General features: G+C 36.9%; 2 protein-coding genes across 5 annotated transcripts; one reads left to right on the top strand and one right to left on the bottom strand.

Annotated features, from left to right (window-relative positions):
• Window positions 1–1,439: 1,439 nt before the first annotated feature.
• On the bottom strand, window positions 1,440–8,971 carry dnaja1 (DnaJ heat shock protein family (Hsp40) member A1). Its single transcript, XM_046414866.1, has 9 exons — window positions 8,823–8,971; window positions 6,553–6,704; window positions 6,256–6,442; window positions 5,259–5,363; window positions 4,772–4,999; window positions 4,551–4,665; window positions 4,079–4,194; window positions 3,706–3,806; window positions 1,440–3,312 (listed from the first exon to the last, which is right to left on the bottom strand). The coding sequence occupies exons 2-9, from the start codon at window positions 6,682–6,684 to the stop codon at window positions 3,085–3,087; spliced, it is 1,212 nt and encodes a 403-aa protein (XP_046270822.1). The 5' UTR covers window positions 6,685–6,704; window positions 8,823–8,971; the 3' UTR covers window positions 1,440–3,084.
• Window positions 8,026–12,499, top strand: aptx (aprataxin). 4 transcript variants are annotated; one of them, XM_046414907.1, is made up of 7 exons: window positions 8,026–8,116; window positions 9,842–9,888; window positions 10,116–10,394; window positions 10,516–10,575; window positions 10,697–10,923; window positions 11,841–11,944; window positions 12,069–12,499. In XM_046414907.1, the coding sequence occupies exons 1-7, from the start codon at window positions 8,107–8,109 to the stop codon at window positions 12,221–12,223; spliced, it is 882 nt and encodes a 293-aa protein (XP_046270863.1). In that variant the 5' UTR covers window positions 8,026–8,106; the 3' UTR covers window positions 12,224–12,499. The 4 variants fall into 4 exon arrangements, with proteins under 4 accessions (XP_046270863.1, XP_046270833.1, XP_046270852.1 ...); XM_046414877.1 differs by lacking the exon at window positions 8,026–8,116 and adding an exon at window positions 8,939–9,154; XM_046414896.1 differs by lacking the exon at window positions 8,026–8,116 and adding an exon at window positions 9,022–9,154 and having other exon boundaries at window positions 10,233–10,394.
• The last annotated feature ends 556 nt before the right edge of the window (window positions 12,500–13,055 follow it).

The following is a 13,055-nucleotide window of genomic DNA, read 5'->3' as shown; positions in this document are numbered from 1 at the left end:
TATGCCTGCCAGAAACAGAGCTACTGCCTCAACCTTTTTGTTTGTACTACAGCATCCGGTACTATCTGTCATCTGTCTCTGAACTATCGTCCATATATCACTGTTGCAAAATAATTAATTGCAAGTCATCACAGTCTATTTTGTAGATTCATTATATTGATTATGTTGTACATAATACTGACAGCCATGTCAAAAATGATTATCAATAAAAGTCAAAAACCTTCACAGTTGCCAGTTTTTGTGAGCCATCATCAGCATCAGATTTGTTTCCTAAATGACTAAATATATTTTGCAGAAGATTTATTTTTTTTTAGCTTGAATTAATAAAAATTGAAAACCTGAAATATTTACAAAATTAGCATGGTGGATGCCTTTTTAAGGAAAGCCATAACATACACACAAACTGGAATTGTAGCAATGTCAAAAGTTTTTTGACAACTTTTTTACATTAACCTCATTTCTTTGCTGCCACCTGCTGGTAGGGAAGTTAACTGATTTTTATTTTTATTAGTGATTCCTCTGTAAGGATAGTGACACTCCTGACATAGCTCATCAAGTGTCTCCTCCTGAAAAGAAAGTTTTCTTGTAGCTTTGACTGTCTTCCAGCACCATTTTGAAATTGTTTCAGGACCAGCTTCTTCCCCTCAGCTGTCACCATACTAAACTCTGCACCACGCGATGCTGCTACCACATTACTGCACATTCACTTATGCCTACCTGTAATAACAGGCATGTTCTCACATACATGTTTACACAGCTGTGTCTGACCTATAGCGTATTCATCACCTTTATTACAAAAGGCGAAAGGTTAGATGCCAAAATGCATTTGTTTGTTGTCTCAGAACTTCAAGTTTAAAATCAAAACCGGTTTTGAATCAAGTTAAATCTAATCTAATAATCAGTAATCATGTATTGTCATATTATATATCATATAATCACACTACAAAAAGCAGAACTTTTTCAGACTACATTTAGAGTCTGAGATGTGTTTGGTAGCATTTTCTTCAAAAAATGACTGAATTGATCAAATGATTATCAAAATAGTTGCCAATAAATTTTCTGCACATTTCTCCTAATTGTTTCAGGTGTGTTATTAATGATTTGACCAGCGTCTTGTGGCATGGCAGCTTTTAGAAGAAAAACATTTTTCGGAGAATACTAAGGAACTAACAATTTCTTCAAAACAAAATTTTAGTTTTGCTATAAAATAATATACATATAAAATTCAGTCAAATTCAACTGTTATAAATTGCACGTTTACAAAAAAGGCAATTATTTCAAACAACGGTTGCAGTTTGAAGCTTTTGTTTTTGCTTTAAAACCATTATCATAAGTAGGTAAAACCAAATATGCCTCTGTGATTATTTGGAGTAACTTTAAATGTTTAAACATTAGCGGTTGGAAACACAAATATCTTTCCCACATAGCAATAACACAACTTAGAGAGACAGAAAATTTAATTAGAAAACATGAGCATAAACAAGTACATAATTGGTCCTAACACACAGCACACAGTCCAGTTAAGGACTCAACACTTATTCGAGCTGAATGTAAGTTCCCCTGACATTGGAGTACTCATTAGTTTGCATCTGTTTAAAGAATTATGAAATCTGTTTATCCCCCATCTGGTAAGCATAGTTGTGTTTATATACTATCCAAGGCAAAGTCACCACTGAAAGAGACCCGCATTACAACATATTTTCAAGTTAAGTTATGATAAGGCTTTTAAACAAGCAGACACATCAATGAGGTATCGGGTGTTTAAGTCCCTCCATAACTATAACCACCAGCCCATTTGGCATTTACAATTCATGACAAAAAAAAAAAAAACACACTTAATAGCTTGTCAGTCAACATGAGCCAAACCCATCAATGGGCTTATCTTGCTAATTTGATTACATTTTTTTTCACTTAAATTCCAAGTGTACATAAGTTTTAAAATAATGTTAAAAACACAAACGTGAAATACTCTTGCAGCTTGGCACTTGATAGTTTTAAAGAGAGAAATTATCTGCGACCAAGGCTTAAGGGGCCCGTTAATGGGCGGGTTTACTGAGTTAGATAACCTTAAGTAAAATCCCAAACCAGATAAAACGTAGAATCATGCCAATATAACGCAGTATGAAGTTGAATTTCTCAAAATTCTCCCCCCAATCTGTTAATTGTTTTTTAAAAATAAAATAAAGTGACTTCTTACTCATTGACCTTTTGTTTCTGAACACATACACCGCTATGAACTTCAGACATTATTTGGCTCATATCAAACTGTGTTGCACATACACAAGATATTCCACTTTCCACACAAGGTTTCCAAAACATACACAAATGAGCAGCATCACCGAACAACTGACTGCAGCTCAAAGGTAGAAATATTAAACTAAATATAAATATTAGTTTGAACAATCTACAATATAGTGGCTTGGACACACATACCGCCATGCCTCGATCGTTACCTTTACCCACAACTCAGGACTACTTTGTCACATTTTCAAGGTTGTTTAGATATGTCGACAAAAGAGCCCTTGAAAGGGTGAAATAGCATAAATGTATGTTTTCACTCAAGTCTCGATGCACATCTCTCTCCACTGTGCTCTGAAGACTGGATCTTCACGAGCAACACACTGAACAAGTCATCAACACGTGGTTCACAAGAATAACTGATTCAGTAACACTATAAAAAAGGTTATTTTTATATCAACACTGCCGTCTGTTTTAGTGTAACTGCACGAAAGGTAGGCAGTTTTTGTTTAGGCAAAGATTGTTTTTCTTTCTTCTGGAGTTCCTGTATTACCAACCCTCACCTCTAATCACAGTGTGACAGGAAAAACAAAAAAAATAAAAAAAGATCCTAGTTTAGTCCTGAAATTTTAACTTACCCGACACCATCCAAAGAGTGTGATAATAATTCAGGAGGGTGTTGGGACACAGTTTTATGATTCAACTTGAAAAAAAAAAAAACAAAACAGGTAAACAGTTACGATTTTAAGAGAAGTAATTAAATAAAAAGTGCACATAATTCCAAAAGGTGCTTTGCTTTAGAGATGACGGTATGGGTCTCTGGTATAAGAAGAGACCAGCTGTTATTTAAGATGTTTGGCACTGAACGCCTCCAGTGCAATCGTCTTCATCCATGTAGTAGTAATGATGGTTGCGTCTTCTTCTGTTCTCAAAGTCACAGTCCTCCAGGTCAGCATAGATGTAGAGGTCATCGTCCATACTGTCTGGCTGCTCTGCATCCAGCTTTTCTGGGAGGTAGTGCTCTAACTCCTTCAGCTTCTGCTCAGGGAGGAAGTTGGCTTGTGGAAACACCACCTGGAAGAAACAACCACAAAACAATAATATATTTTATGTTAATATTTTGATAGTCATGTGTAAAAATTCTGACCTCTTTGTTTGTTGGTATCTCATTGGTGAGGCAAGACAAAACAGAACAGGTGATTTAATGGAGAGAGAGAGATAAGTGCACAGCGGGGGTTTATGTACTGCACACATTCATGTATGGGTGTGCTAAGAGTGCGGTTTGTTACTGCAGAGAGAGGTGAGCGTGTGTGCATGTGTGTGTGTGTGTGTGTGTCTGAGGCTGATGTAGATTTATTTCCTTTCACAGAAAGAAAAGCAGGCAAAATAAAAAATATAACTGATAAGTGAACAGGGAAAAGAAGCAAACAGATTTAAAGAAAAGAGGATACTGCAAAAATGTCTTACCGAAAAGTTAATAATAAGGCGTCCCTTCTCAAATGGCCTGCGATGCATGGGCATCCCTTCATTTAAGACGCACTTTGTGTCTCCAGGTTTAATCAATTCCCCTGTGATTAAAAAAAAACAAAAATGTAGGTGAATTTTGTCATGAAGAACAGAAAAACTAAAAATTAGTTATGAAAAGTTATTCCCCACTGTTTGTCATCATGCCTCTTTGCCACGAGATGGCATCAAACATGATGAGCTTGAAGCTCTGTGTGGAGGCTGTGCTCACACTTGAGTCAAAGGACACTGACTGATTTTTTACAAAGATTATCCATCTCATGTATTACTGTCAGGATATAGTGACAGTTTCAGCAAATACCTTGACTTGGTTTACCTGGATGTGAGGTGATGAGGAGAGTTCTGTTGTCCAGGGTCTGAACAGCCTTCTTGAAACCACACAAAGCCTCAACTAGCTGCAACTCCATAGACATGATCAGGTCATCTCCTCTCCTGATGACAAGAGCAAGAGGTCGGGGGAAAACAAAACAGAGGTGATTTTACTGGACTGTGGGAAGAACTGTGCTGCCATGTGGCACCAAGGGCTATGCAAACTCCACCATGGTGATTAAAACATGGTGATTAAACTCTTACAGTTTAAATTTAATCAGCAGGGTGCTAAGTTAGATGGGACTTTGAGTAATAATTTTGATTTTTACCAGCTCCTAGAATAGAAATGGTGCTTATTTATTCAACACGAATACTGCATAAATCCCTTTTACACACTGTTCTCTGTTTATTAAAAGAAAATCCTATCAGCACTACGTGTACCAGCACAGATCACACCAATAACCCAGAGAATACCGTACCTGGTGAAACACAGATGTTCCCGCTGATCCAAGACGATGATGATATCACCTGGCTCTATTCCTGGCTCCTGGTCTCCCTCTCCATGGAAAATGATCTTCTGGCCATCTCTCATTCCTGTGGTAGCAAAGTGACCGAGTGATGCATGTATAATATCTGGCCTGGTGTTTCAATTTCTAATCAATCACAGATGCATTTAGAAAAACTCTCCCTTCACTCTCACCTTTGTCAATGTGGACCTCCAAAATCTTCTTCTGCCGCAGAATCTTTCGACCCCCACAGGCTTTGCAGCGATCCTTGTGGCTGATCTTCTGTCCTTGGCCGTGACAGTTGTGGCACACTGTGGACACCTGCTGGACCATACCTGGTATTAGTTGGTGCACGCGAACTTGCATGCCTGTGCCATGGCAAGTCATGCACATCTGTGCAGCTCCTTTTCGGCTCCCACGACCTGCCAAGAAAAACAAAGCACATTTCAGCACACTGGATAGCAAAGATGAAGTTTATTTTTGTTTTAGGCTTGGTTTATTATATAAAACGGTGGGAGCAAGGACTGGATTACGTTTACAAGACTAATTAGCTTTGCTACAGCACAGAGAGCCTTTCATGGCCTCTATGTGCTGAAAAGCCTGCTTGGATTACTCAACAGGTCCAGTGATGGATGGGAACAAGAGCATGTAAAAAAATAACTTGCTTAGCAAAAGGCGTACCTTCACATCTCTCACAAACAGCATTCTTCTGCACAGCAAGCTTTCTTGTAGCTCCGTTGTAAAGATCTTCAAGCGTCACTGAAATCTGATGAACGATGTTCTTCCCTGGGGCAAGACAAGACACAGATATTATCAAGACTGTATCTTGGAATAAAGTTGGAAAGTGATGAAATTTTATCAACAGACACTCCATGTGTTTAAGTCCTCAATATCAGTCTCATTTCATATTACATACTAGACATGTTTCAGTTAACAAGCCTAAATGTATACTAACAAATCCTAAATCACAGATAAAAAAAATGATGGAAGAAGACACAGGATTATAGATATGGAGGGTGTTTTTGTGTGTGTTCATGTCTTTATTTGAGGTTCAGAAGTTTTTTGGTTTTTTTTTTTTAGCCAAACTGCAGAAACAAAATCCTGACTCATATCGCAGTGTCATTATCTGTCGAGACAATCACAATATGATTTTTTTTTTTATGACTGATTTTTGTTGATTATTTATTTATTTTTTGTGTAATATTTAGGCCTGTTAAAGTTGAAAAAAACATTTGAATTAGTTGCATTTCTAAACTGTCCAAATTAATCCATTTTTCATTTATTTAGCACCTGCTACTAAGAAGCCCACCAGGAAGAAAAAATGTACAGTTGAAAAATAAACTTGCCATTACTCTTCCATGGAAAAATGAAAGAATTATGACACTTGTAGAGTTGTGAACAAAAATGTAAAGTATCTGAGAAAGTTTTCAGATGCTAGAATTTGCTGCTTTTCTGGGTTTTGTATTAGAGTGAACTGAATATTTAATATAATAATGAAAATCAATGCTACTTGCTTGTTGTGACAACAAAGTGTTGAACACTGCAGCTTCCTCCCCAGCAGAAGTGGCTCTGACTCTTACTTTATCTAACTCAATTTGAACTCAAAACTTTCAAAGCAGAAACACAGACCCTTTACTAACTTCTAACATCTGATCTTATCACTCTAATATTTCTGTACCTTTTCGCTCTCTGTGCATCCGGCTGCCCCCACCAAAAAACAAGTCAAAGATGTCCATAGGCGATGCAAAGCTCCCACCACCGCCACCAGTCCCTCCTTCCTTTATAGCTTTTTCACCTCCACGGTCATATAGCTCTCTCTTCTTGGGATCTGACAGCACCTCATATGCCTGTGAGATCTGCTTGAACTACAAAGAAAATAAAGGAAAATGCAAATGGGTCAGAAATCATTTATGGCTATACACGGATATTCAAGGGAAATTTATGAGTGAGCTCAAGAGTGAGAAAATGTACTTACCTTCTCTCCTTCTGTAGGATTTTTGTCAGGGTGATATTTCAAGGCTAATTTGCGATAGGCTTTCTTCAGTTCATCAGTAGTAGCATTAGGTTTCACACCCAGTGTGTCATAGAAGCCGGTTTCCTTAACCATGTTTGCCTCCAACAGAGAGTCTTTTAAAAGTAAACGAAAGGTAAAACATAATCAGTATTTCAATATTCAGTCTGTTTAGCTATTAAACACCCTCCAAAACCCCTCAAAAAAATCGTACAGGTATGACTCTGCCTAGCAGTGCAAAACACCATGGCGAGTATTTTAATGAAACTGAATGTGCTGCACAGGGAATAAGAATTTGCATGTTGTTGTTCCTGTAACTGTCAGGCATGCACCATTGCTTCAGTTTAGAAAAGGATAGATTAGATGTGCTTTTTCTCTTATTCTCTCATTAAAAATTAAATTCACCATTTTGTCTTTATGTCTGTACGTCCTTTACTTTAAAAGTAAAGGATGTATGATATATCACAAGGCCATTGTAGTAACTAAATTACACTATATAGATCAAATGCATAGTTACAACGTAATGCATGTCAACAATGAAGTATATGCTTATGGTATGCTCAACATATATAGAAATAATATATGAAAGTACTTCATGCACAGACATATAATACAACATGAGGATGTTTGTGTGTCAAGATTTTACAGCACTACTCATTATTTATCAGCATAAATGTACACAGATATCATAAAATGATGATCATGTATATATATGCAGATTTATATTCTGCTGTCAATGAAGAGCTAATGTCTATGGAGCCAGGACAGTGAAAAATAAAAGTAAAAAAGGCAAACTTCCGAGAAAGAATGAATGTATTACATGCTTGTTGATTTTTTGACCATCTCATTTTACTTTGATATTGTTTGCATTCTGATGCGTTTTATTTCCAGTGATGAACTAATGATATATATTTTATCGTGTCAGTGTTTTTAACGCCAATGGCTTCCACATATTCACCTGGAATTCCCGAGTGTTTCTCTCTGACTTTGTTTTTTCCACACACAACCTAATGAACTAATAATACGTGTTAACTGTGAGCGCAGCCTGTTGCCATTGCTCCCGCTCTACTTTTTTTTTTTTTTTTAACTTTTTAAGCCATTTACTTCTTCTATTTTTTTTTTTTATTCCCACTTGTAACTTTCTGAAGCTGTGCTGTCGCTAACGTTTTGTTATTTTATTATATGTTTTTTGCCCAGGGATCAATAAAGTATTTCTGATTCTGATTCTAAGGCTTGTTCCAGCAGATGGGCTTCATGTGAACAAACAACGTCAGAGAGAAACTTAACATACTTGGGGTTTATGAGTTCCAGGTGAGCACGAACTGACGCCAGGTAAAAGAACAGCGTCGTTTTCTCATTCGCACGCGCATTAGTGCACATTAAGCTTTGACTCCGCCCTCTCCGTGAAAAGGGTGATAAGAGAATTGAAACCAAAAACCAGCATTATCGACTTGAAAGACTGTTATGACGAAGTTGGGCATTAAAAAGCACATGAGACTATATCTATGCGGCGTCTGAATGTTGCCAGGGTTGGTAATTTTAACAACTGTACTCTGTATGCTGTTAGGCAATTACATCTACGATAACAGTGCAGTGCAGACAGAAAAAGACACCAGTAACTGTCAGATAAATGTATAGGAGTATAGAGTAACATTACAATATTTTCCTCTGAAATGTAAAGTAGCATAAAATGGAAATACGCAAATAAAATGTACCTCATATATCTAGCAGGTTAATTAGAGTACTTGAATAAATGTACTAAGCCACATTCCACGACCGGTAATTAACTATTTGAGCCTGACATGAAGTGTAACATCTACAAAGTACACGATGGAAATTAATAACATACGAAGATGTTCAAATATAATTTGATTTCACTGTTTACATGCTTGTTTTGGTTAACGTTACTTGTGCATAATTATCCCCAAACCAGGGGCTATCAACCACAAACAATATGACCACAATCCGTTCAAGTTTAGATGACTCAAGTATTAATTAATTTATGCTAATACATTAGCAACTACCTGACACCTTGCCCACGGTGAAAACAGCACCAATGTCTCATATCTACAGGGCCCTACGTACTTTAGCTAACGTCAGCGTTACTCAGCCCATTTAGCTACAGCCTGGCTAATGCTAACATGCTAGCTAGGCTGTGTTCCTAATATCAGGTAACATTTTAAAAGGGACATTAGTATGAATAACATATGTACACTTAATAAATAATTCCCAACCTTATATGAAGATGATTTTTTCAGTCCTCTCAAGTTCACAGGCCACCTCAGTTTACACTCTTCGAGAATCTTCTAACCCGCCTCTACCTTGGGCAAAGGGCTCATCTGCGACGTCAATATCATGCGACGAGGCGTCACCAAAACAAATGTGGCTTGCAAAGGGTTGTCTAGGTTTGCTAAAATAGCTACACAGAATGATAAAATGCCACTCTGTTGGCTTATCAGCGAGGAGAACAATCATAAACCTATTCGACTGCCTCACCTACAGAAAGTTGTCCTGGGTAGAGGCCCAGAAACGACTATTAAAGACAAAAAATGCTCTCGGCAGCAAGGTAACATAAAGACATTTCTGTCTGGTACAGCAGCTACGTTAGCAAGAAGCAACATCAGAGAGAAGAAAATGTCATAAGTGACTTGTTTTAAACTTAAAGTTTGGTCAGAAGCACAAGTTTACTTCATGTTTTGCATATATTTTATACTTTACAGTGGCAAATGGTATTTACATGGGTTTATTTCCGCACGGAAAAATGGCAGACACAGCCAGATTTATTTTGATATCATTTGCAATATATATATACGTACACGGCTATAATAATATATTCTTTGGTTTTCATAACTTATGAAAATCTAAAGATAAGTAAGTTATATCTTGCATTTTAATGTTAACCAGATACAATCCCTTCCATATACATAGACACCCGTTTTCTACTTTTTAGGCTCATGTGTTTTAAGGAATTCACACATTACTTTGTCAACAAATATACTGTAAAACCTTATCTGTCTGTTAAAATTAGAATGTAAAATGTTGTTTGTTATTTTTATATTCATATTTATTATTATTATTATTGTTATTATTTTCTTATTATTACATTATTTTATTTTTATGTTCATATGTTTTCCATATATTTCACTTACACTAATACTAATACTAAAAGTACAAAATACCCAAGTACTTAAAATACTAAAAGTATTAAAAACCAACTTCAACCTGTGCAAACCATTATATCCCTCTTCCCTAGTTGAACTGCAAGCAGAGTGCAACAAAGGTTATGTCAAAGTTAAACAGGTAAGAATCACAATTAACACTGAGTTTTGTCAGAGTGAAATTCATAAAGTATTACAAAACAACTGTTACGCTGAGTGATTTTAAATACCTGCAATGTAATCTGGCATTGAACACCCATTTTGGACACATGAGATAGTTCTGTTAAATCTGCCTGGAGTAATGATCACTGAAAGGTCCACCCACTGGTTATTTACCACTGTGTCTCATCTCCCATCTTTATTCCAAAGCTGGGCTTGAATCCCACCTTCATAGATTCTGTGGTGGTGGGTAAGGGCAATGAGGTCAAAATGAAGCCTGGACAGCTGCTTCATATTGTCAATAAACTCTACCAGTACACTGTACAGTTCAAGGAGGATACCAGTGGGGACCGGACAGTCACCAAAAGACCACGACAGTTGACTTCAGAGGATAGAGAAGGCCACAGAGAGGCTCTGAGTATGAAAGCAGCCAAACAGACAGAAGAGGCGTCTGCGACGGTCCGCCAGGGAGAAGCCACAAAAAGCAGTGTAAGAGAAGAAAGCAAATGGGTGTGCATGTATTTGATGTGCACGTGTTTTTTCCCTTCTCTGGATTTTATATAGAGCTGGTATTATTATGTAAAAGCGTGATACCTTAAATTTGTTGCAGGAAAGTGTTGGACATTGGAGCCAAGGTCTGAAGGCCTCAATGCATGACCCAAACATGCAGGTAGCAACTGTTAAAAAGGATTTACAGTTGGTTTGATGCTTACTGATCTGGATCATGGATGCATGACTTTATTGTTAAATCCAAATGAGAATATTAAAAATCAGTGGCTCTCTTTTTCTAGGTGTACAAGGATGATAAAGTAGTGGTAATCAAAGATAAATACCCAAAAGCTCGCTACCACTGGCTGGTCCTCCCATGGCAGTCCATTTCCAGTCTGAAGGCCTTACGTGAGGAGCACTGTGACCTGCTGAAACACATGCAGCAAGTTGCTGACCAAATGGTTCAGCAGTGTCCAGATGCTAAATGGCTACGCTTTCGCATGGGGTACCATGCCATCCCAAGTATGAGGTAAGTTTGAACAGTGCAGTATTTAATGTAAATACTGGGATCCAGGTGAAAAAAAAGTTTATTTGTCACTAAATAATGTGAACTCAGAGGTCACTCAATGTTCACTGCTGCCTTTGACTGAATATTCAGCACATTTCATTCAGAACATTTCTACCCTGCACGTACATCTGTACACGTCTAAAATTTATTTCTCCAATTTAAATGCTTACTGTCTGTTTTAATTTGTTTTTTTAATGTTTTATTCTGTAATTCCTGTTTGCTTTTAAGGGATTGTACTGTATAAAGCATTTTTATGAAATCTGCTATACAGCACTTTCCTGGCTCTGGCTTACACTGTACAGCCAAATATTATATATAAATATTATAAGCAAATTGAAAAACAAATTTCTAAACATAACTAAACACACTAAACAACGCTTCTTCCCTGTTTTATGTTGTATGTTGCAACTTTGCACTTTACCCTTTGAGGCCACATAGTGGTTAGATTTGTAGGGTTATAGTTATACAGGGTTTACAAGGAAAGTACAGTGACTGGAAAACATTTTCTGTTATCATTTTTTTTATTCCTTGACTGCCAACATTTTTAGTGTAGACTGAAAGTGAACATATTAATGAGCACAAGGTATAGGATAACATGAGGCAGAAATCAGAAGCCATTCGTTGACTCTGTTCATATATCATTCACCCCAATATATCAGTCTGAAAAGCTTTGAAAATCATTATCAACAACTAATATGGCCATTTAAATCTAAACAACAACAACAACAACTGGTACATAAAATGCAAATTTAAGTCTTAAGTTGTGAATTTCCCCAGTGTAGGACTAGTAAAGCATATATACAAACATATATATTTGATGTGTAGACACATATAAGAATTACATGTTGTGTTTGTGTATCCTGTATTCTCTTTTACAGTCATGTACACCTCCATGTCATCAGCCAAGACTTTGACTCTCCTTGTTTAAAGAACAAAAAGCACTGGAACTCATTCACAACTGACTATTTTATTGAGTCTCATGGTGAGAGCAAATTTAGTGTTTTTTGTTGTGATGCACTTTAGGAGTCGTGATTCACAGTATTACACTGAGTCCATTTCTGCAGATTTGTTTTTATACACTTTTCCTCCTTTTTAATTATTTCCAGATGTTATTCAGATGCTGGAAACAAACGGAAGGGTTTCCATCAAAGAAGGGACCAGCGAGTTGTTGAAACTACCTCTCCGCTGTCACATGTGTCACAGAGAACTTCCTACTATACCAGCTCTGAAGGAACACCTAAAATCTCACTTTCCTTGTTAAGAAAGTGACCTCAAAGAGGACAAAATGCCTCAGGTGTTTATATGGGTTCAACATAGGACTGTGTTCTGTTGGGCACTATTTGTGCCTGTTAGTTCTAATGTATAGTTTTGTAAAATGTTTTGAAGAAATGCAACAATATGAAAACAACTTCCATCAAACATGCATGTCACTTATGTTGGATTTCATCTGGTTTTGCCAAATTGTAAGACTGCATGTATTGTTCCCACATTTTCAAATTATGTTTTAATATGTTGTATTAAATATTTTCTAAGAACTCAGTAATGGCGTGGTTTTTTCTTTTCATTTAAAATTGTAGCATGTAGCCTTGATAGTACAGTACCAGTATTTGCATAAATTCATTAACATCGTCCCACTGTAGGCCTTCCTTTGACCTATTCATAATTGCATGTATTTTATAACTTGTGCAGGAGACTGTTGATGATGTCAGAATTATGTTCCTATATTTTTAATTTGTTGTAGCTGTGCATGGGACTGGGAATCTCCTTTAGCTAACCTACGGTAACAAAGGTGCACCAGTTTGTTTCAAATTTAGCTTTAAGGCCTCGTCTTCATGTGTCTAAACAGAATATGATGAAAGCCTCCATCAGATAACAGACACTGGACAAGTCATCTTGGTTTCACAAGCATGGTCTTAAAGTGGCAACTAATAAACCTGTGTTATTAGGTTTAGTGCAATTAATTAGCATGACATCAGCCTGGAGACATTGGTGTGATTATTGAATGGGATGATGAAGGCAAAGTCTTCAAGAGCTATCAGCGAACGCAGCAGTGAGAACTCATGACTTTGTCGCCATCTACTGTATATTTTTTA

Source organism: Scatophagus argus, chromosome 2 (assembly GCF_020382885.2).
Source record: "Scatophagus argus isolate fScaArg1 chromosome 2, fScaArg1.pri, whole genome shotgun sequence".
Lineage (NCBI taxonomy): Eukaryota > Metazoa > Chordata > Actinopteri > Scatophagidae > Scatophagus > Scatophagus argus.
Note: the sequence above shows the minus strand (reverse complement) of the source record. Positions and strands in the feature narration are given on the sequence as shown.